The 20,426-nt window shown below is 27.1% G+C and overlaps 6 protein-coding genes across 7 annotated transcripts in view; 3 read left to right on the top strand and 3 right to left on the bottom strand.

Moving 5' to 3' along the window:
- LOC129613532 (protein Teyrha-meyrha) overlaps positions 1-1,884 on the top strand; it is a 60,125-nt gene extending 58,241 nt beyond the window's left edge. For both annotated transcript variants that reach the window (XM_055527639.1, XM_055527640.1), the window contains 6 exons: positions 336-529; positions 644-799; positions 880-1,069; positions 1,136-1,310; positions 1,417-1,598; positions 1,674-1,884. In XM_055527639.1, coding sequence (XP_055383614.1) covers positions 336-529; positions 644-799; positions 880-1,069; positions 1,136-1,310; positions 1,417-1,598; positions 1,674-1,738 — 962 coding nt within the window. In that variant the 3' untranslated portion in view covers positions 1,739-1,884. The remainder of the gene's footprint in view (positions 1-335; positions 530-643; positions 800-879; positions 1,070-1,135; positions 1,311-1,416; positions 1,599-1,673) is intronic.
- Positions 1,885-2,293: 409 nt separating this feature from the next.
- Positions 2,294-5,033, bottom strand: LOC129613526 (sorting nexin-14-like). The gene is made up of 9 exons (XM_055527633.1): positions 4,832-5,033; positions 4,642-4,777; positions 4,449-4,583; positions 3,705-4,386; positions 3,371-3,647; positions 3,176-3,308; positions 2,985-3,097; positions 2,744-2,931; positions 2,294-2,688 (listed from the first exon to the last, which is right to left on the bottom strand). The coding sequence occupies exons 1-9, from the start codon at positions 4,945-4,947 to the stop codon at positions 2,318-2,320; spliced, it is 2,151 nt and encodes a 716-aa protein (XP_055383608.1). The 5' UTR covers positions 4,948-5,033; the 3' UTR covers positions 2,294-2,317.
- An 852-nt stretch (positions 5,034-5,885) lies between these two features.
- On the top strand, positions 5,886-11,278 carry LOC129613456 (mediator of RNA polymerase II transcription subunit 1). The gene is made up of 4 exons (XM_055527532.1): positions 5,886-6,024; positions 6,087-7,201; positions 7,252-7,381; positions 7,438-11,278. The coding sequence occupies exons 1-4, from the start codon at positions 5,997-5,999 to the stop codon at positions 10,587-10,589; spliced, it is 4,425 nt and encodes a 1,474-aa protein (XP_055383507.1). The 5' UTR covers positions 5,886-5,996; the 3' UTR covers positions 10,590-11,278.
- A 987-nt stretch (positions 11,279-12,265) lies between these two features.
- LOC129613458 (10 kDa heat shock protein, mitochondrial) lies at positions 12,266-13,358 on the top strand. Its single transcript, XM_055527534.1, has 4 exons — positions 12,266-12,402; positions 12,552-12,713; positions 12,775-12,846; positions 13,162-13,358. Exons 1-4 carry the CDS (start codon positions 12,400-12,402, stop codon positions 13,228-13,230), a joined length of 306 nt encoding a protein of 101 aa, XP_055383509.1. The 5' UTR covers positions 12,266-12,399; the 3' UTR covers positions 13,231-13,358.
- On the bottom strand, positions 13,355-14,195 carry LOC129613457 (39S ribosomal protein L20, mitochondrial). Its single transcript, XM_055527533.1, has 3 exons — positions 13,911-14,195; positions 13,756-13,853; positions 13,355-13,578 (listed from the first exon to the last, which is right to left on the bottom strand). The coding sequence occupies exons 1-3, from the start codon at positions 14,106-14,108 to the stop codon at positions 13,425-13,427; spliced, it is 450 nt and encodes a 149-aa protein (XP_055383508.1). The 5' UTR covers positions 14,109-14,195; the 3' UTR covers positions 13,355-13,424.
- A 775-nt stretch (positions 14,196-14,970) lies between these two features.
- Positions 14,971-20,426, bottom strand: part of LOC129613582 (possible lysine-specific histone demethylase 1-like) — a 66,879-nt gene continuing 61,423 nt past the window's right edge. The window contains exons 4-6 of the mRNA XM_055527712.1: positions 15,569-15,752; positions 15,315-15,484; positions 14,971-15,197 (exon numbers count right to left, since the gene is read on the bottom strand). Of these exons, the coding sequence (XP_055383687.1) occupies positions 15,064-15,197; positions 15,315-15,484; positions 15,569-15,752 (488 nt within the window). The 3' untranslated portion in view covers positions 14,971-15,063. The remainder of the gene's footprint in view (positions 15,198-15,314; positions 15,485-15,568; positions 15,753-20,426) is intronic.

The following is a 20,426-nucleotide window of genomic DNA, read 5'->3' on the forward strand; positions in this document are numbered from 1 at the left end:
TCCACATTATTATACGAACTAAAATTTGTGTATACTTAAAGTAATGGGGGATAAATATGTTAACAGCTTGCAAAAAAACTTTTGATACAAAAAATGATGTTGACATTAATAAAGTGTTTCATTACTAATTTAAAACTATGTTGAAAGCTTTTATGAATTAAATATTTTATAAAGTACGCAAGATTAAGCATTTAATATTTTTTAATGTGTATTTTATAGAAATGGAGAAATAAACAGCTTTATAGGGTCTAAAATATATATTCTTAAAAAAATTTAGATCTAGTATAAACTTATTTAAGGTCTAATATAAATTTCTTTTCTTCTCTTTCCTATAGAATTTCATTTGCAACCAAGTAAACACTGTCCAGTATGTGGAATACAGTTATCATCAGATGATTGGAATTCACATTTTTTAACTGAATTAGATCGATTATATAAACTGAGCAGTGGAGTTGAAAGACCCCATTTTAGTAATGAGCCATATCAAAGTCATGATGAATTAATAAGATCTAAGCATAACAGATGGGAAGTAAGTAAAATTTTAAGCTCTAATTTATATACATACACATATATTAAAATTGAATATTTATTTTAAAATTTAAAAACTTATTCTCAAAAAAATTTTATTCAAATTTTCAAATAGACTTTCCAACGAATACAACAAAACCGACAAGGTCGTTTTAAAATCAAAGTAAGAAAACGTAAACATGGAAAAGATTTATTTTTTATGGAAAATTTATTTTGTCGATCCTGCCCAATTTGCAGAAGAAAATTTGCCTTGGATCCTGATAAAGATGACGTAAGATAAAAAATAACAGGAATTTCTTTAATAATGTCCTTTTAATCTAAGAAAATTAATTATTTTAAATATTCAATTAGGAAGAGAATCAATCGAAAGATAATCAATCTGAAACAATTGATGTTGAAGGAAATTGTGAATGTGTAACTGGATCTGATTCAAATCCACATAGAAAAATTGAAAATAATTATACAACAGCAGCTGTTGAAAGAGAAGACTGTGTATCGAATTCAAATAATATTTGGGACATACATCATATATACAACCATGGTAAGTTTTTTCATTTTTTTCTCAAACTAAAAATATAAGTTTTTTAAATTGTAAATCTGAATACAGATAAAACAAAGTTAGAACAACCATCTACTACTCAAACACTTTATATGGCGGATTCATGTGAAGAAAATAATTATGATCAATCAAATAATAATGATAGTGATGAAGATATTATTGTCGATGATGATATTAGTAAACCAATAATAAAGCCAAAACCAACAAGAAGCGAAGAAATCAGGTACTAAGAAAAATATTTTTTGCGAAATTTAAATTTTTACAGTTATTTATACAATTTAAATTTAAAATTTATCGTAATTTTAAAGTTATTGGTCATATTTTTATAGGCATACAACAGTTACACCACCCGATGATGTGCAATCCGAACCACAGGTTACTAGTTCTGAAGAAGCTGAAAATGTTCGTGATTCACCGATTATTGAGGAACCAGTTTCAAAAATACCAAAAATTGACAATCCCAATAGTATAAAGGAAAAGGCTGAAAATGAGGATTACAAATGTTTTATGTGTAAGAATAACAGATCAAAAAATACTTCATCTAAATATTATTGGAATAATTTTATTTGAATAATTATAATTTAAGGTACAAGACATTCTAATACACCTGGTGTTAAACCACTATTTCATCCTTGTTGTACTCATGCTTAAGGACGGTGATGATTTTATTAATTTTAGATAAATTTAATCAGATATTACATAAAAAAAAACGGCCATGCGATATGAATTTAAATTAGTAAATATTAAATAAAGCAAAATAAAAAATTATTAACACACCAAACAAAGTCATTTAAATATTTTGAACTTAACAAGAATAAAATAAAAAAATAAAAATTGAATTTTAATGGAGAAATTTTTAAATTAAAGTGTGTTTATGCAATATTTATAACTAAAATGAAATAATTAGTTAAAAAATGTATTAAAAAATATATTAACAAATTTTTATTTAATGTATTGTAATCTTCTGTAAATTATTATAATAATGGTAATAATAATGATTATAAGTGTATTCTAATAAAATGTCATTTAAAAAAAAAATAAATGTATTTTCTGAGATTTATTCTACGAGGCTTACACATAGTTACATTTTGAAAGTTTCGCTCCTATATATTTTGTCTCTCTCTTTTACGTTTCTTAAAACAAAATTTCTTATAACAAGCTTAAAGTGAAGGATTTCAAAAATTATCAGCAATAAAAAAGTTTAATTAATTCTAAATGCATAAAATTTATTTATCCCTTGAATTCTGGATACAACTCAGATAATAAAGAATCAAATGCACAATACATTAAATGCTTATTCAATGGAGGAGATTGCAACATGTCCAATAAATATCCAGATCCATTCAACAGATTTTCCAGCATTTTTCTAGCTTTTCTTTGTCTTTCTAATAGTTCTTCTGGTGTTACATCTACACGCTCATCTTCAAATATATGCTCTTCCAATAGTCTTATTAAAGCACCTAAACGTGGCTGATATAATCCTAAACTGATTAATTTATTGATTCCATGGTATATAAGAAAATCAATTGCATCTTGTGACAATTTTATCATTGAGTATATGAATTTTACAATAATTTTTGATGTTCTCAATAAATTATTAACTAGAAATAGATCAAATTGTAAAAGAATATGTACTATATTTAATTTGAAATTTACCTATATATAAAAGTGATCTAGAAGGGCCAATTGTTTCAAATGAAATATACGAAGACATTTGGAAATTTTTTGAGGCTTTGTTTAAACAAAATAAATTTCCAAACACAGGATTAAATCCTGTAGAATAGTGGCTCTTACCAATTAATTTTTTTTCATTGACTTTAATGACATCTTCGCCCACATCGGTACTTTTAAAAATTACTTACAAAATATAGTTCCAAAACAAGTATAGAATTATTACCTTTGTTCCAGAGACTGTAGAAATACCAATAGAAATGAATCTAAATTTTGACCACGTTCTCTTTTTAATTTCTGAGTTGAATTGCTATTAATAACTGTGCTCGAAGATGGAAGCTGATAAAAAATATGTATATAAAAATTTCATTTTTTTTTAATTTATAAAAATTTATAAAATGCAATAAATATAAATACGTTAGGTTCAGCCAGCGCATCCCATACAGTAGGAATTTCAGTTGCTTCAAATGAGGTACCATCCACGGTTCCTTTAAAAGCTCCCTTAATTTTTGAACGGAGTCTTGCTACACCCCAGTTTTGATCCATATTTCTTTAAATAGAAGTATTAACTATTACATTAATTAAGCAAATTTGATTCAAGCTAATACACACCTACTATCCTCAGCGAAATCAATTTGTCTAGATCCATATATTAATTTGAAATATTCTGGAGTTTTGCTAAATGATTTTCTCCATTCACCTTCTAGTAAATTTTTTATATTTTCATGAGCTTCGCTCAAAGTTTTGGCTTCAGTCAATTCTGCCAGCTTGTCAGTGGTTACTAAACTTCTATAGTCTTTCATTAATTTTTCGGATTCCTGATACAGAGCTGATAATTTTGCAGGATCAGATATTGTTTTTGCGTCTTGCAGCTCTTTATTCAAATTTTCTGAATTCCAAAAATTTTATGTATAGATATGGTTAAGAAAATTTTATTAAAATTTACCAACATCCAAATAAAACCTTAAAGCATCAACGACTTCAATTTTTTTTAGATACTGCATAAAAGCGTATAATTTATCGCTATTTGTTAATATGCTTGGATCTTTTAAGATAATATTAGCTTCACTATCCTCAACAAAATGCTTCAGAAACTCAACTTTAGTTCCAGGGCCCCTGACTTTTAATTTTTCGTTTTGACCTTTACTTATTATATTAATAACCATCAAATTTAATAGATTTGGATCGCATAGTACATCCATCAATGGCAATAAAACCCAGCATGCTAAAATTTCACGGATTAAACTAAAAAATATCTTGCTGTCGAAATTTTCACTATGAAATATTTTTGGAATTAAACATTTTGCTACTGCTCTTAAATAATCTTTTTCAGATTGCCTTGAACAAACAGCTGGATGAATATTTTGATCTTTCAAAACAAATTGATTTGGCAACTTGTCAAGAGTAGTACCGTCTTCCAACATTTGTGTAATAACTTCCGTATGTTGAAATAGTATGGGTAATAATTTCTGGGTAATAAACAAGGGGGCATCCAATTTACTAACCTTATCAATCAAGTTCGCCGTGGCTTGTCTTAACCCTTGTTTTAATGTCTTGACGAAGTCAGAATCGGAACTTACTAAAACGAACCAACTCTGAATAAAACTCCCAATTATCTTTGAGTAAAACTAAAAATTTTTGCGAGTTCTATAAAATTAAAAAGTGAAATTTAAGTAAAAGTATAATTTACGCTTTCAATAGCTGCATCTAAATTTGAATCAATGTAAATCTCTGACCAAGGCTCCCTTTGCGTTTTTTGTTGTGTAATATGCCTTTTGCAATCCTTTGCTTTACAAATATCACAACTATTTTTTGTACCATCCAACTGAAAAATAAATTTTTTAAGTGCAATTATTTCATTTATTCAAGTAATCGTTACCAACCTTGGGCTGTGATTGCTGATATATCTGCTTGAGTTTTAAAACAAATTTTTTTATATTTTCCTTTTTAACTATCAATGCAACAGCAACAGCACAGCCAGTTGCAAAAGAAATGAGAATTAGAAAACCAACTTTACAACTAAAAGTATTAAGAAATTAATAACATTTAACAAAATAAAATTGTAATGATTACCCTAAAACGAAACTCATAAATACTGACAATAATACTATTACAATTATGCTCGTTCTAACAAAAACATCCTTCGTCGCATTTTTTAAAATTATCACAAATATTTTCTTGGAATCCATTATATTAAATTTTAAAAATTTTTACATTCTCACTTAATTTTATTTTAACAATAATTTCTTTGTTTCTTAAAACAATAATTTTCTTGTGAAGGATAATGTTATCACAAGATCTGTCACTGCAAAAACTATAAGCAAAAAAATTATTGGTGTAATACTATTCTCCATACATTGCGTTTACATGCAGCTTCAAGCCGACTTTAAGCCGATTTCGAGCTCATATAAACGCTACTTGACTTGAAATTTTCAAATCATATCAATCCGATAACATTATTAGTTTAACTTGAAAATCTATTGTATATACGTAAATCAATTGGCAAAACAAAATGATTATTAGCTAATGCCAAACTCATATCGATTTTAAAAAATATTATTTCAATCTGTACATTATATACTCAAATTGAACTTACGAGTCAAGTTTTGGCGGATCGAAAACTAAACAAAGTAAGCATACAAATTTTTAGTCAAATCTTCACAGCAGTTTACAATTATAATGTAAGTTCCGACTAGAGTTGAAACGCGGTATTAAGTAAAAGTGTGTATTTAGTTTAGAACATAATTTAGAATATATTGTACCATGTAATAAAAAATGATATATATGTATATGTTATTTCGTAAATTTTACTGATATAATAAAGTCTTGAATTAAAATAATTTTTTTTTATAATTTCAAAAACCTGTACATATATTTTACTTGCTCTTTTTTCTTCCTAGGCTTTTGTTTTCTTACAAAACTTTCATTTGGTTTTGGTAGACGATAAAGATTTTGTCCCAGTATACCCATTATATTTCTTTTACAAAAACTCAATTTACAAATTTTTACATCGAAATGCTTTGAAAATATTCCGCTTGGACCCTTTCAAATTGTCAGAATAAAAACTTCAAATATTGTTGAACGGCAGCACATAATAATTGTCAGGCCGTCAATTGTCAGCGATGTCAAAAGCACCTAACAAAATTAAGAAAAAAATCGGAAGCAAAGATGGCAGACTCTATAAAATATAGCCATTTACTTTAAATAAAATATTGTATAAATCAATATTTGGATACAAATGAGTTCATATTCGACTAAGATAAGTGGTAAGATAATACACTTTGTTAAAGTTTATTTTAAAAGGCTAAATAATTTGTTAAATATTTAGCTTCTGATGGATCACTACATCCTCATCCAGATGAAAAAAATAAACAATGGCAAAGAGAATTTTTAATGGAACGTTTACGTTCCCACTGCGCGCAACATAAAACTTTTCCTGAATTATCAAAAGCCATGCGAATGTCTATGCTGGAAAAACGATATGCTTTAGATGCCGTTGAGAAGTCAAATTTACAAAAATGTCTTGACAGCATGCAACATTGCATTAAAGTTACTACACGACAAGGTTTAATCGAGCGTTTAGATAGTTTGTCGCGTCAACTTGGTTTAAAATTTATGGAAGATGCGGCAGGATTATTTATATATTCAGATATGTTTTTTCTAGAAATAATTTTAGATCCTAATGATGGTAAATTAAAGGATGTGAAAGTGCATCACGAGTGTAAAATTGAGCAGCAATCTTGTAGTGAATTAGTTACTTGCCTTATAAATGGAGACTTCGCTGATTTTACAAATCAGTTAGAAGGTTTATCATCTATATATCAGTTAAATGCTGAACCAAAAGTTAAAAGCAAAGCTTTTGTGGCTTTACAAGCAATGGAAATAGATTTATACAATCTGTTTAAATGGAAAAGCTATAACAAAGATATTGCATCTTTAGTTATTGAGTCTCCAGTCGGTTTGGCACAAAAACGTCGTGGTGGTCATCCAATGAAACTGATATATTTTATTTCACCATATGACTTAATAAACCTAGAAACAAAATCAATTATTCCACTTACACTGGAATATTTGAAAGGCAAAGATATTGGAATGAGTGTGACTGTCAATTTAGAAGCTTCATCAACAAATAAATTACAAATACTGCCAAGTGTGACATTTTCATCAGAAAATAATTGTCCGATATATTCGCCATTAAATCAAAATAACTCAACCTTACTACCAGCCACATTTGTTTTAAAACTCAACAAACCACTTCCTGTGTCCGATGCATTAATGTCAATAATAGGTGTATCTACAAAATCTGAAGAATCGCAATATTTGATGAGTTTAGCCGTCCAGGTGGCATCTAAAGGAGTTATTAAAAATACTGCAAAAGGTTTATTTGTTACACTACCTGACCAAAATCATTGTTATTATTTTACCGAAAATAAAAAAATAACGGTTAGTACAAAACCAAATTTAAACAGAAATATTAAAAAGCTCGTTTTCAGGGGTCAGTTATAACAAATGTTCCATATACCGAACCATCCCAGGTACCGAAAATTTTAACAGCATTAAAACATCAGGCTTTGTTTTTCTCTCTATTATCGAGTTGCATTCGAACCGGAGATAAGCAATGTAGTAAGTTAAAAATTGTAACCAATAATATTTTGGATGCGATTATTTTTAAATTTCAGATTTAGAATCAACAACAATTTTGGAAGTTAACGCATTGTCAATATACATGATTTCTGTAGCTTTGCAACACCCTTATGATGAGTGTATGGTCTCAGTAGAGTTCGATTTAAGTGATATTGGAAATATTAAAGTTCAAATTTATTCATTATCTAATAATTATGAATCTGCCAATGCAAGACTTACAAAAATTGTGCAAACATCTTTATCTATTCCAATTACCATTAGATATTTATTAAAATTATGGAACCAAGAACAAATAAAAGGCTTTAATCGCAGTAGTCAGGACAATAGTAGTTTTGAGTCTGGATCTTTATCGGGTGCAATGGATCATCTAAATGGGCAAATAAGTAGAGGGCCCAGCGGCAATCTAATTGGAAATGATTTTCAAAGCAATAAATTAAGCAGAAATGGTGGTGGATCTGGTTTTTCCGACACAAATTCTACATTTTCTCAAGGACAAAATAGGCAATTTTTTCATTCAATTAATTCAGGATCGAATTTAAATTTAGTTTCTAATGATCTAAGTAATATGGGTGATGGAATGACAAATAGTAAGAATATAAGTAATGTTACAAGTGGATTAGTAAATCAATTTCATTTAAAATCTGAAAATATCAAAAAGGAGGATTTTTGTGAAAGCCCAAAGAGTGATAATCAAATTAAAGCGTCAGATGTAGACGAAAAAGTTTTCAAACTTAATAAAGATGCACAAAATTTTAAAATTTCAGGCAGTGACACCTCTTTGGGCGAGAATGATTCAGTATCTAAAGTCACTGTGTCAAAGCCTTTGAATAACAGTAGTTTAATTATTGAAAAAATTAGTACTTCTGGCAACAAAAATTCCGGATGTAGTAATAATGTCGCAAATAGTAAAGCAGAAAAAGTACAATCAACGGAGTCTTGGAAAAAACAAAGTGGAAGTGACAGTAAAAATACTGTTAGCATAACCCCTGTACTTACAAATTCTCAGTCAACTGATTTAGTTAATGTTAAAGCTGGAGTAGGAAGCAATAGCAATAACACTCTTAAAAGTGATAAAAAATCTGTTATTGAAATAATACCAATAAAAAATAATGCAGTTAGTAACACTATTTCTATTACACCGATTCAAACAAAAAATTCAGCAAATATTTCTGAAAGTTCCAAAAGTCTTTTTCAAACTCTCGCTGGAAGCGGGAATAGCAATAATACTGCCGCAGCTACCTCCACCGGCACAAAGAAAAAAGTGGATGAGAAAGATTCCTTAAAGATAGAAAAGAAAAGACGAAAAAAGGATGGGTCCTCATCAAGTCATTCAACAAATAGTAAGACATATGATAATATAGAACTTAAAATCATAGAAATTACTGGAGACGGAAATACGTCAACTTATAGGAAACTGTCAGACTCGTCAAAAACTACAAGTACTTCTCAAAAGAAACAATCTCTAAGTAATATTCCAAGTTCTAGTAGCAATAACCAGAATAGCTCTTCCTCATCTTCAAAAAAAATAAGTACAAAATCATATCCTAACAGCTCTAACTCTAAAAGCCCTTTGTCATTTGGATCAAGCAGCGGTAGTCCGAAGAATAAACATAATTTGACATCTGGTAAACCAAGTTTAACCACATTGAAAAGTGCCACAAATGTTTCTGATAGTAAGGAATCTTTTTCTTTAATTAAACTTAACCAACAAATATCAGATACAAACCAACAGAATCCATATGATATATTTGATATTGAAGAAAGTGATGTCTTTGATTTTACAACTTCCGCAGATTATATGTCTTCATTTCCTAGTCCGCAAAGCAGAATACGAAAAAGTTCTTTGACAGCAGTCATTGACAAACTGAATAAACAAGTGAAAAATTGTGTTACGGATGAAATTGGAGAAAAACTAGAAAAAATGCACAAAGAAGCTCATCATTTGCAACCGACAAATCTTAATATTGAAGAAATAAATTCGAAATCCAATCCAGAATATATGATTAAACCTAGTTCAGATGGAATGAAGCTCACAATAAATAAAACTAAAACAGATTCATCTTATAAAAGGGACAAACCTTCCGATTCACCTAGAAGTGGTAATTCTTCGCCTAACATCAAAAAACATTTTGGTATTCTTAGCGGAGGCAGCAACAGCAACCCTGGTAGTAGTTCTCCTAAAAAGCACACTGGTTTAAAACCAGGAGTAAGTTCGGGACCTGCATCAAAAAAATCATTAGAAAAATTACAAAATCCTAAATCAAAAAACACGGGACTATCTAAGTCTAACTCTTCAGATTGTCTGACTGCTAAGCCATCTGGCAATTCTACTCCTAAGTCTAATCTTCTATCAAAAAGCTTGAGCTCAAATTCCCTTAGTAGCGATTCTTCAGTAAGTAGTGTAGGTAGCAGTAGTAGTTCAGTACGTAAAGAAAAAACTTATAGCAGTAAAAATAAATCTTTTAACAATAGCACTAATTCCAATCGATCAATCAGTGATCAACAAGATTCGACGACAATGAAATTACTACAATTTTCATCCAACAAAAATATAATGGAAGGTTTTATAAAATCATTAGACACAAATTTCCAAATTCCAAAATTATCACAAAAAGTAACCGTACCTTCTACCACTTCTACTACAACGATCAATTCATTACCTGTTGCTCTCCCATCACAAAATATCGCTGCTACTGTATCCGGAGAAAATTCTTCAAAACGGAACAATGGGCAGGATCCTGTTAAGAATCTTCCAAATAATGTTATGAATAATTCAGCTTCTAATATAACTTTCCAGAAAATTGACAAAAAGAAAACAAATTTAGATAAACCGAGTAATCTGTCAGAATTTAATCATATACCATCAGATTTAATGAGAAAAGATTTAAAAATTACACGAAAACCAAATCCGCAACAAAATTTTTCAGATATTTTTGTAAATAATTTGCAAAAAACTTCCCCTCCGTTGACGGCATCTGCAACTACATCGACAAAACTTTTAGACAAAATGAATCAAAGTTTTGCCAGGACACCTGGAATTTCAGTTCGTTTATTAAAATCACCAGTGCCTTCTTCAGTTTCAGCTGCATTACCCGTTGCCTCCAACATAAGAATAACCAATTCACCATGTTTATCAACAGAAGATGAAATTATGGACGAAGGTTTACTAGGTGTTAACTCTAAATGACAAATAATATTGTCAAGTTTTGTTCGTATTTTTAATGAAGCTCTAATTATAAAATAATGTGTCAAATTTATTTTTATTGTAATCTTTAATTAGAATTTATTAATTTTTATAAGAAAAATTAAATTTAAGTTTAAATTCAAGTTAATGCAATTTTTAATGTTAGTGTAGAAATTTAAAAGAAAAAAAAAACTACAAATCCGTAGACACAAATAAAATGAAAAGGTGAAGTTTTGATCGAATTTCGGCATGTTATAGATCAAATATTTAAAGTTTATAAATAGTATATTATAATTTAGCCTTTAACTTATTTTTCAACAAATTTGTTATTTTTATTAAATTGAAATTTCAAATATGTATGGAAAATTGCATTGTAAGCTTATTATTTATGTAAATGTTTATAAACTTGGTAGCCCATAATTTGGGTGGTTTAAATTTCAATTTGATCTTTCCACATTTTATTAGAATGAAACGTATGAGGGAATAAAAATTTCGCATAAAGTGAATCTTGTAATATATTTACCAATGGAAAATTCGCAAGCTGTAATTGTTTATCAAAACTTTATCACATTAGTATTTAGTAATAAAATATATTATTACTTTTAGTGACTTTTTTTTTATTACAATTAAAAAATTAAAAATTAAGTAACAAAAAGTTTATCATACTTAGGATATATCTATTTTATTAAATAAATGTTACTTTTTGTAACGTTAAAAAATAGAATCTAAAATTAATAATAAAATATTTTTAAAGATAAAAACAAAAATAAAAATTACAAGTTATTTAAAGTATTTATTAAGAGTTTCAAATAAAAAATTCATTAAACAAACGTTTTATCTTATTTATTTAAGCCACTTTCTTATAAATTCGTAGTCGTTTGACATCTAAAATCTATTTATTTCTTCCTTTGAAGCCAAGGATGTTATGAGAGATAATACAGAGATCTGGAACCATGTAGCACTTTCGCAAAGCATGTGTGCGGTCGTAGGCTTATAGCGTTAATAAGTGCCTGAGAAAAATTAACAAGGATAAACAAATCTGCCACCAATGTGAAAATCCGCAATCACACTAATGATTTAAAATCCAGACAATTCTACCGAATTGCTTTCTTTACCCTGAATTCATACATGAAGTACATGCGTAGATACATACATATATAACTAATAATACAAAAAAATAAACAAAAATTCTTAAAAAAATTCATTTTCGCATCATAAGCTTGGAGCATATGTTGTATATGCTCTACGTAATGCTTTCTCTATTTGCCAAATTCTTTCGACTTACAGTTTCCCGTGACTGTCCAATTTCTATTTCCTTAAAACTTTAATTTTCTTGAAATTTGAAGTACCGTTTAAATGGTATTACATGATAAATAGAGGCTAATCGCTAGATAGTACTGAAATACTGCTTTTCTGCTGGCCTAAATTTCCATGTACACATACATAATTTTTTATTTTGGTAAATAAATAAAGAACGTCTTACCTTAATCCTTAGTTTTAAATTAGTTATTTACACATTTTTTAAAAATAACGGTAAAGCATTAATTAAAATTTCAAAATCTAATACGATAAGATTTGGTTTTTTTCGTTATGACAAAGTTGTCATTTGTCAATTGAATTTCGAAATTTCGAAAATAGTTCAAGAAGAATATATGAAAAACTTTGAAAATCACTTATCAATTGGATTGCTGTCAGAATAGTCAGTTCGGTTAAATCCATTTTTTCACGTGTTCTCTTTAGGATACAATAATTTTTAAATATTAATTTAATTTTTGTGCTTTGCATTTGGAAATTACATATATAATTTAAGAAAATGGTATGTTTTAAGCTCAAATTTTTTTATAATAAGAAAAAGTAGTTATTTTAAATAAACAATTAATGTTTAATTGTTAAAATTGATATGCGGTTTTTCGAGAATATTCTTATCTCATGTTTTTATCCAAGACTAATTGCTAAATTTTTTAGGCAAGTTCAATTAGAAAATTGATCCCATTGTTGGATAGAGTACTTGTTAAGAGATTTGATCCTGTTACTGCCACAAAAGGTGGAATACTTATTCCAGAAAAAGCACAATCTAAAGTTTTACAAGGACAAGTAGTAGCAGTTGGTCCGGGCGGTAGAAATAAGGTACATACATGAAAAAATTAAGTTATATAACAATCAATCTAATTTTAATTATTATTAATAGGAAGGAGCAAGCATTCCTATAGGAATAAGTGTGGGAGACAAAGTTTTATTACCAGAATTCGGTGGCACTAAGGTATGATTTATTCTTGAGGTTAAATTTAATAGAGGTTATCTGTCATTAAAGACAGCTTATCAATTAATAAAAAAGAAGAAAAAAATGACCAGGAGTATTTAATTAAAAAAGAGTTGTAAGAATTAAAACAAAATATGTATGTAAATGAATTTGTATTACAAACATGTGGTTAAACTCTTATCTGGTTTTCGTTCCAAAAATTTTTGGATGATGAAACATATTTTAAGTTTTTTTCAATAATCTCTATCTTCAAAATTTAACCTTTACTAAATTAAAAAAAAATAATTTTAATAAATTTGATTTTTTTTTTTTTAGGTGGAGTTAGAAGATAAAAGTGAATATTATTTGTTTAAGGAGTCGGATATTTTGGCTAAGTTAGAATAGATTTTTAAATTTAATCGAAAACACAATAGATTTTATATTGTTTTTGTAAAACAATAGCGTAGACTTTACAATTGTATGAAGCTTCACACAGTTATTCTTCAATAAATAATACTTTAGATATTTTTAAATTTGTGTTTATTTGCTATTATAAATATACAGGATTTTACTTATGTATCTTCAAATGAAGACGATCATTATTTTTTATCTGGTTCCAAGTTGTATATTTGTTCCATAGCGGAATAACCTCTTGTTAAAGGCAAATCATTTGTTAAGGCATAATTCCTAGCAATATTAATAATGGCTTCGAAAGATTTTGGTTCCCAAATTGCTAAATCGGATAAAGTTTTCCTGTGAAAAAGATAAACATTGTTTAATTGAAAAATGCATTTAGTGTTACGATGGAATAGTTTAGAAAGATTTCCAGTTAAGTATGAATAATTATAATGTAAGCTGGTAAATTTAAAATTATTTACCTTAAATAAGGTCATCTACCTTTAATATATTTAAAAAATTTCAAATACATACTTGTTTAATAAAATATCTTGACGATAAAGAGCTTCTTTAAATGTCCAGTATGGCACACCATACTGAGCGCAACCGGATTCCACCCTAGTTTGCCATAACTAAAATAAATATCTCATTAATACTATTTTCTATTGAAGGTTTTGAAAAGAATCAACCTCTGACATATCACTTTTTTTTAATTTTCTGCCTTTTGTTGCATAAACTAGAGCATGGTGAACGTTTCGTATTGCAACAGAATAACAATTTCTTCGTCGACCAACAAAATGCGCTGACATTTTGAAAATCTTTCTTTTTCTCCAAAACTCATCCGGCCCTCGACTGCGGACAAAATTAACGATTGATAAAAATACCATTTCAAGTTAACTATTCACTTAATTTAAAATAAAACAAAATATATAAGTAATTCTATTGATCCAGTCTATAAAAGGTTCTCAAATTAAAAACAATATAAAATTTTAGGTTATGTGTATACTTCATAATATCTATATACATTCCACATCAAGCAGAGTGGAACATAAAAAATTTTTTTAAGTATATTTTTCTTTAATTTTGAAATTCACAATGATACCCAAAATGACAATTGATTTCAGTAGACCAAAAAATTCGATATGTTTTCGAAATTGAAGTTCAGTGCTGAGTGAGCTTTACTTTTTCTTAGCTCATTCAAAATTATTTGTATTATTTCGTCAAAATTTTTGTACAAAATTTTCGTCAAATTAAATGAAACACCGATTTTCGTTTAAATCACTGAATAATGAAATAATGTATGAACTTTCTGGACAAAGATATGCCAATTTTACATTTGCACATTGTGAATATTTAGAACAACATAAATTTTCCAGTATTATATACACAAACCTTATTTTATATTTGAAATAAATTATTGTGAATTACGGAATATATTTGAAATTTATATGGTAAAAAAGAAAAATGAAAGTTTACAATTTTATTAAAATTTTATTTAAAAATTATCTTTATTAGTAGTTTATCAAATGAATTAGTTTGTACTATTTTCGATTTATGTAAATTTTGATAAAAAATACGGTTGAACAAGTAATTGTGATGAAATTACATAGGTTATAAAAGAAAATTACAAAATTGTTATAAATATATTGAAAACTTCTTAAAATTACATACATTTATATCGATAATATCGTAATGTCGTAAGTACTTATGTATGAACGTATTTCCAAAATGCAAATATTACGGTATCAGATAATAATATTACGCATTAAATTAAATGTTTTGTAGGTATAAAACTATTATTACAGATAAAATTAAAAATAAAATCCATATTTTAATTTAAAACTATTCTTTTGGAGAATTATTTTCAGAATTTGATGGAAAACCAAGATAATAATCAGCAATACGTCCAGCTTCTCTAAGACCACTTAAAAAAGCCCCATGAACAGTTGCAGGATAATTTCTAATGGTGTGTTCTCCTAAAAATGAAACATATGTACATAAGTATTTAGAAAATTTGAGAACAAAACAATTTCAAAAACAATATTGAAGTTTAAAATTGAAAATTGATCTAAATTGTATTTTAAATTTATTACCAGCAAAAAATAATCTTGGCATTTCTTTACTATCTTCTTCTGATGCTAATGTTGGTTCTGTTTCACTACCATTTGGTGTAACTGGAGCTGCTAGCAAATCATAATCACTTCCAGATGAGCCAACTGAAACAAAACTATATGAACCTCTGGCCCATGGATCGGCTCGCCATCTTTTAAAAATATTTAAATTCATTTTGAATATGTGTAATTTAAGTTATTTTATATTTTTTGTTTTAGATTATTTAAATGTGTACCTTGTGACAACAGTCTCTTTTGGTTGTGGTACAGAAGTATTACCAAAAATTCCTTTCAATACAGCAATACATCTTCCAACAATTACATCATCAGATACACTTTCCATTATAGCTGCTGATTGACCAGCTACTAAAGCTAATAATACTGGTGATTGTGATATACTCCAAAATAAAAAGAGTTCACCTATAAGAGAAAAATGGGTATGTGGATTAATGTAAGAAAAATATAAAAATATAGATAATTTTAGCAAATAGAATATAAATAGTATAGGTGATATCAAATTTGATAGCTGATGCGAACTTATACAATGTGATTATTCAATCATTAATGGGAAATTTAACTTGAACGAATGATTTTCTATAGAATTTCTAACATTTTCCTTTAATCGAGGTAGTCCTGGTTTTCAAATTTTTATTGCCTCATAATTTTATTACCGTAAAATTATTTATACAATAAATACAATTACCAAGAGTTTTATGTGTTATTTTGCATTTGTCTAAAATGGATACTTTTAATGATTCTTGACGTTTAATTTTTTAGTGCATAAGCATTCAAAGAACTCAAAACAATATTATAGAGGGGGCTTTAAGTCTTCCATACCAACATCTCTAGGGAATTATTTTAACCGAAGGATAAAATTTATTTTCGTAATTCCTTTTAATAATATAATTTTACAGGATGATTTTAAAGTGAATCAGTGCAGTTGTTGTTCTCGACAATTAATAATTTCTTTTATTAGAATAATTTATGCTTCATATTTACATTACTGCATAAATAGAAATATAGAATGGAAAAATTTATAAAATGTAAAATTTAATCAAATAATTTTGTTTTAAATCAAAAATTACATTTCAAGAAATTTGTTTAAGAAGTTTATTTAAATTTTGCAATATTTTCGTATAAAATTTGAAATTATAGTGAGGCTTTAATGCAGCTTTTAAATTCTGGTCTTAAATTTTCATGTTTGCCCTTGGAGCGTATTTTACTATTTTAATTTTACTGGATTTTGTAGTATAACAACCAAATAGCATAACAGTCGGACATATAAAGGAGCTTGAATTTTTTGCTCCCGGGAAAATCAAAAATGATGGGATTACGGAAAAGAAAGTTGAAATGAAGATGATACAAATTTATTGCAATACGTAAAATGTTATACAAAATGTTATATACAAATGATGCAGAGGTTTAAAAATTAGTTAAAGGCTGTTTGTATTATGTCTCAATCGGCAATTAGTATAAAACGCAGTATGAAGTCATTTACAGGATGTGTTGTGAAAACTGCAACTCAACTATAAACTCAACAGTGAGTCATATAGGGCTCACACAGCAACCTGCTTTATAATTAACACCACATTTATAATTTAATTTTAAGGCGTACGCTAAAACAATATTGCCTAATTATAAAATTGATCATCTACGTTCGGACCATATTCGCTTTTTGTTTAGAATGAATGTCACGCCAGCATCAGCACTCGCAGTGAAATTCTCACTGTCACATTAATGTCATGTACATATACAAATGTACTTGTATCAAATTTATGTTTTATTTTAATTTTTAAAATAACGCGGCTTAAAAAACTCCATTAAAAGAAAACCAAAAATTTATTTTTAATAGAAAAACATTTTAAAATCATTAAATTCATCATAATTAAAGTAAAGACACGTTATAAATCAATTGGGAGCATCATTTTGAATGAATAATAATCATTTTTTTAATTTTTATATTTTCACTTTAATTCTTTTGTTTTTTTGTACTTTTTTTTTTTTAAATAAAAATGCCGATAACTTTATCACCTGATTTAAATCTTTTCTCACTCAGCAGACTATATGGTAAGAGTACAAGATATAAAACGCAACGCGCAATAAGCACCACCAAAACTCAACCATCTGTCATTGTTAATTTAAATCCTATTGATCCATCATTATATAAATATATTTATATTATATGTATATAAATAAATAAATAAATAAATAAATATGTTTATAAATATGTACATTAAAATATTTAAATATCTCTGATCAGCAGAACATGGGAATTGAATATAAAAATTATACACAATATTGAATTTTATATTTCCCCTCTTCTCTATATATATAAATATTTGGTTAATAAATTGGTCTCAAACTCAAGAAATAAGCGAAAAAGAAAAAAGTCACAAGAGAAAAAGAAAGAATAGGAAACAATAAAATATAGAAAGAGAGAGAGAAAGAAGAAGAACAAAAATAACAAAATTATTATTGTTCTTCTAAAAAAAAAAAAAAACAAAATATATTTTTAAACCCAATATCAAAACAAAGGATTAGGAGGATTAACAGCACAGACGTACACCGAATTTATTGTGAGCTGCGAATGGTAAAAACTGATGAATTTTCATTTCCTCTGCTTTTACTTTTTTGTTATTTATTTTTATTTTTTGTATTCCTTTTTTTTAGATATTTTTTTTTTCTTTGCTACTTGCGTTTGCATCAGCACCAAAAGTTAATGGTATTTCTTTCATTGTGACATTGGGAAGTGACAGACAAATCGGGATCGTTTTTAATGTTAAGTGTATGTAATGTAATCACACATATTCATACAGTCGCGGAGAATTTGAGTTTCTTTTTTTTTTATGTTTTTACTTTTGTTTTTAGGTTTATTAAATGCTTTTAAATGTTTTAAATAGTCTGTCTATACAAGACCATATTTATCTAATAATAAGAATTTTAATAAATATTAATCATGTATTTTAGGTACACCTGGCAGAACTAAAAATAAATGGGAAGGAAGTAGGAATAAATAAGTGGGAGAAAATAGGAGCATGGTATAGACGTGGCCACTATTATTATAGTGCATCGTGCAATACGTGTTATGTGTTGTGAGTTTAACCTAAGATTCTCTTACTATTTTACGTGATTATTAAAGTAATACAATAACAGTTTTAGTTGGATATAGTATTTGATCTGTTTTACGTGATATAGACAAGGAACGACTTAGAAAGAACAGTTATTGTTGGAGTTGTCTCATTTTATACAAATAAAATGCATTTTAATTTCATATTCCTTATTTAATTAAATTTCTAATTTTCTTAAGTTTTACAAAATTTAACAAATGCATATTATGTTATTTTGGAGACTGTAACCTCACAACCTATTTTATGCTTACACAAAACCCCTATAAATATGCAAAAAATTTAATAATATAAAGATTCAAATATACAAAGTTTTAGATCCAAATTATTTATTTATATTATAAAATTATTATTATTGATTATATTTTGTAAAATAAGCCAATCTGTTATACGATTTTAAAAAAAAATTCTCTTTTATATAATTTTCATTTCTTATAATAAATTGTGAATTCAATTTTGATCCAACGCGTACCTAAAATTTGTTATTGTATTATTCTCTTCATGTTTATATGTTTGTATATTATTGTATTATAGTTTTATTTAAGTATATATAAAAGTCTCGAGCCTTTTGGTTGGTCATAAATAAAATTTGTCAAGAACAATATGTTGACAAGTAAATGAATATTTATTTTTCGCCTTTTAATTTTGTTTCTTTTTTTCTTATAATTCCTTTTTTAAAATAAATTTTTTTTTTTTTTTTAAATATCCTATATTTGTAATGCATGTGGATGCACCATATAAACACTTACATACATTCATACATATATTTTCACTTACATTTATTATTATTGAAATAAATAAGGTTGTTTAAATTTACATTTTCTTATAATAAATAAAATTATTCAAAATTTAATTTGATTCTTTATAAAAAAAATATTGTGAATAGGCTCTGGTTGTTTTCTCTTATTCTCGCATATAAGTATGGTGGCTTGTCGAAATGACAAAGGTGTTTAAATTTTTTTTCTCTTTCTCTCTCTCTTTTCATTAAATTTAAATTTTGTTTTTCAATTTTATTGCTCTGTAATTGATACTATCGTTCTTCGTATCATAATCGACGAAAAACAGGCGACAAAATTCAAAAAAAAAATTTATTCTCATCCAATCTAATTTAAAAAGATATTTAAGATTTAAAAAAAAAAATTTTTTTGTCGAATTCAAAATATTTAAAAATAAAAATTAAATGGAAATCAAAAGATTTTTACATTTTCTTCTTTCTTTTAAAATTAAATTGAAGATTTCTGTTTGCTTGGATTTTGTTTGGACTCAGCGTTCCCACTTGGATACAATTGTATCCATTTGGATACATTTTTGCTTTAAAATTTAGCTTGGATACAAAGATACTCAAATCTGCTAAAATGCCGAAATTGGCTACATTTTAAAATTTTGTGTGATTTCTAAAAAAAAGAATTTACTATAAATAACGAAACTCACATTGTTGAATAAAGCAAATTAATATTATTTACAAGTTTATTGGTATAAAATAAGACGATTTAGTATAATAATTCTACTTTAGGAGGCTGGATACATTTTTGATACATTTATTTCTCGAAATTGGATACATTTTGTTTTTATTGAGTGGGAACACTATTTGGTATTCTCTGTTGTTGTTTTTTTCAATGAGAAACGCTACTTTTATATAGCGCGAACGCAAACGCGTAGAACAATAAATTCTTAATTAAAACTGGTTTCATTTTTAAAGTAAAAATTTTTTTGGAAATATTTTTTAACAGTAGAGAACAGTAAAATTATCAAATTATATAGATAATGAAATTAAAATAATTTACATTTTATTATACATAATTAAACAGAATAATTACATAATTAAACAGAAAGACTGGGACAATATGTGAAGGAAAAAAAAAATTTTTCATATCTTAATTTTATAACAGAAAATTAAGGTTAATTAAAAAGTATACAAGTTTGTAATATGCCTTCAATAAATGTATAAAAAGTTGTGTAGTAGGACACA

Source organism: Condylostylus longicornis, unplaced genomic scaffold, assembly GCF_029603195.1.
Source record: "Condylostylus longicornis isolate FDR11 unplaced genomic scaffold, ASM2960319v2 ptg000084l, whole genome shotgun sequence".
NCBI lineage: Eukaryota > Metazoa > Arthropoda > Insecta > Diptera > Dolichopodidae > Condylostylus > Condylostylus longicornis.

What these genes read in the sequence shown, in the direction of transcription:
- LOC129613526 (XM_055527633.1), bottom strand. Translation starts at nt 4,947, where the DNA reads ATGGATTCCAAGAAAATATTTGTGATAATTTTAAAAAATGCGACGAAG. An exon ending in TTTATGAGTTTCGTTTTAGG is followed by an intron (nt 4,778 to 4,831) that starts GTAATCATTACA and finishes TAATACTTTTAG; the next exon opens with TTGTAAAGTTGGTTTTCTAA. An exon ending in ATCAGCAATCACAGCCCAAG is followed by an intron (nt 4,584 to 4,641) that starts GTTGGTAACGAT and finishes TTTATTTTTCAG; the next exon opens with TTGGATGGTACAAAAAATAG.
- LOC129613456 (XM_055527532.1), top strand. Translation starts at nt 5,997, where the DNA reads ATGAGTTCATATTCGACTAAGATAAGTG. An exon ending in ATATTCGACTAAGATAAGTG is followed by an intron (nt 6,025 to 6,086) that starts GTAAGATAATAC and finishes TTAAATATTTAG; the next exon opens with CTTCTGATGGATCACTACAT. An exon ending in CCGAAAATAAAAAAATAACG is followed by an intron (nt 7,202 to 7,251) that starts GTTAGTACAAAA and finishes GCTCGTTTTCAG; the next exon opens with GGGTCAGTTATAACAAATGT.
- LOC129613458 (XM_055527534.1), top strand. An exon ending in GTCCGGGCGGTAGAAATAAG is followed by an intron (nt 12,714 to 12,774) that starts GTACATACATGA and finishes TATTATTAATAG; the next exon opens with GAAGGAGCAAGCATTCCTAT. An exon ending in CAGAATTCGGTGGCACTAAG is followed by an intron (nt 12,847 to 13,161) that starts GTATGATTTATT and finishes TTTTTTTTTTAG; the next exon opens with GTGGAGTTAGAAGATAAAAG.
- LOC129613457 (XM_055527533.1), bottom strand. Translation starts at nt 14,108, where the DNA reads ATGGTATTTTTATCAATCGTTAATTTTGTCCGCAGTCGAGGGCCGGAT. An exon ending in AAAAAAGTGATATGTCAGAG is followed by an intron (nt 13,854 to 13,910) that starts GTTGATTCTTTT and finishes TATTTATTTTAG; the next exon opens with TTATGGCAAACTAGGGTGGA. An exon ending in CAAGATATTTTATTAAACAA is followed by an intron (nt 13,579 to 13,755) that starts GTATGTATTTGA and finishes TCTTTTTCACAG; the next exon opens with GAAAACTTTATCCGATTTAG.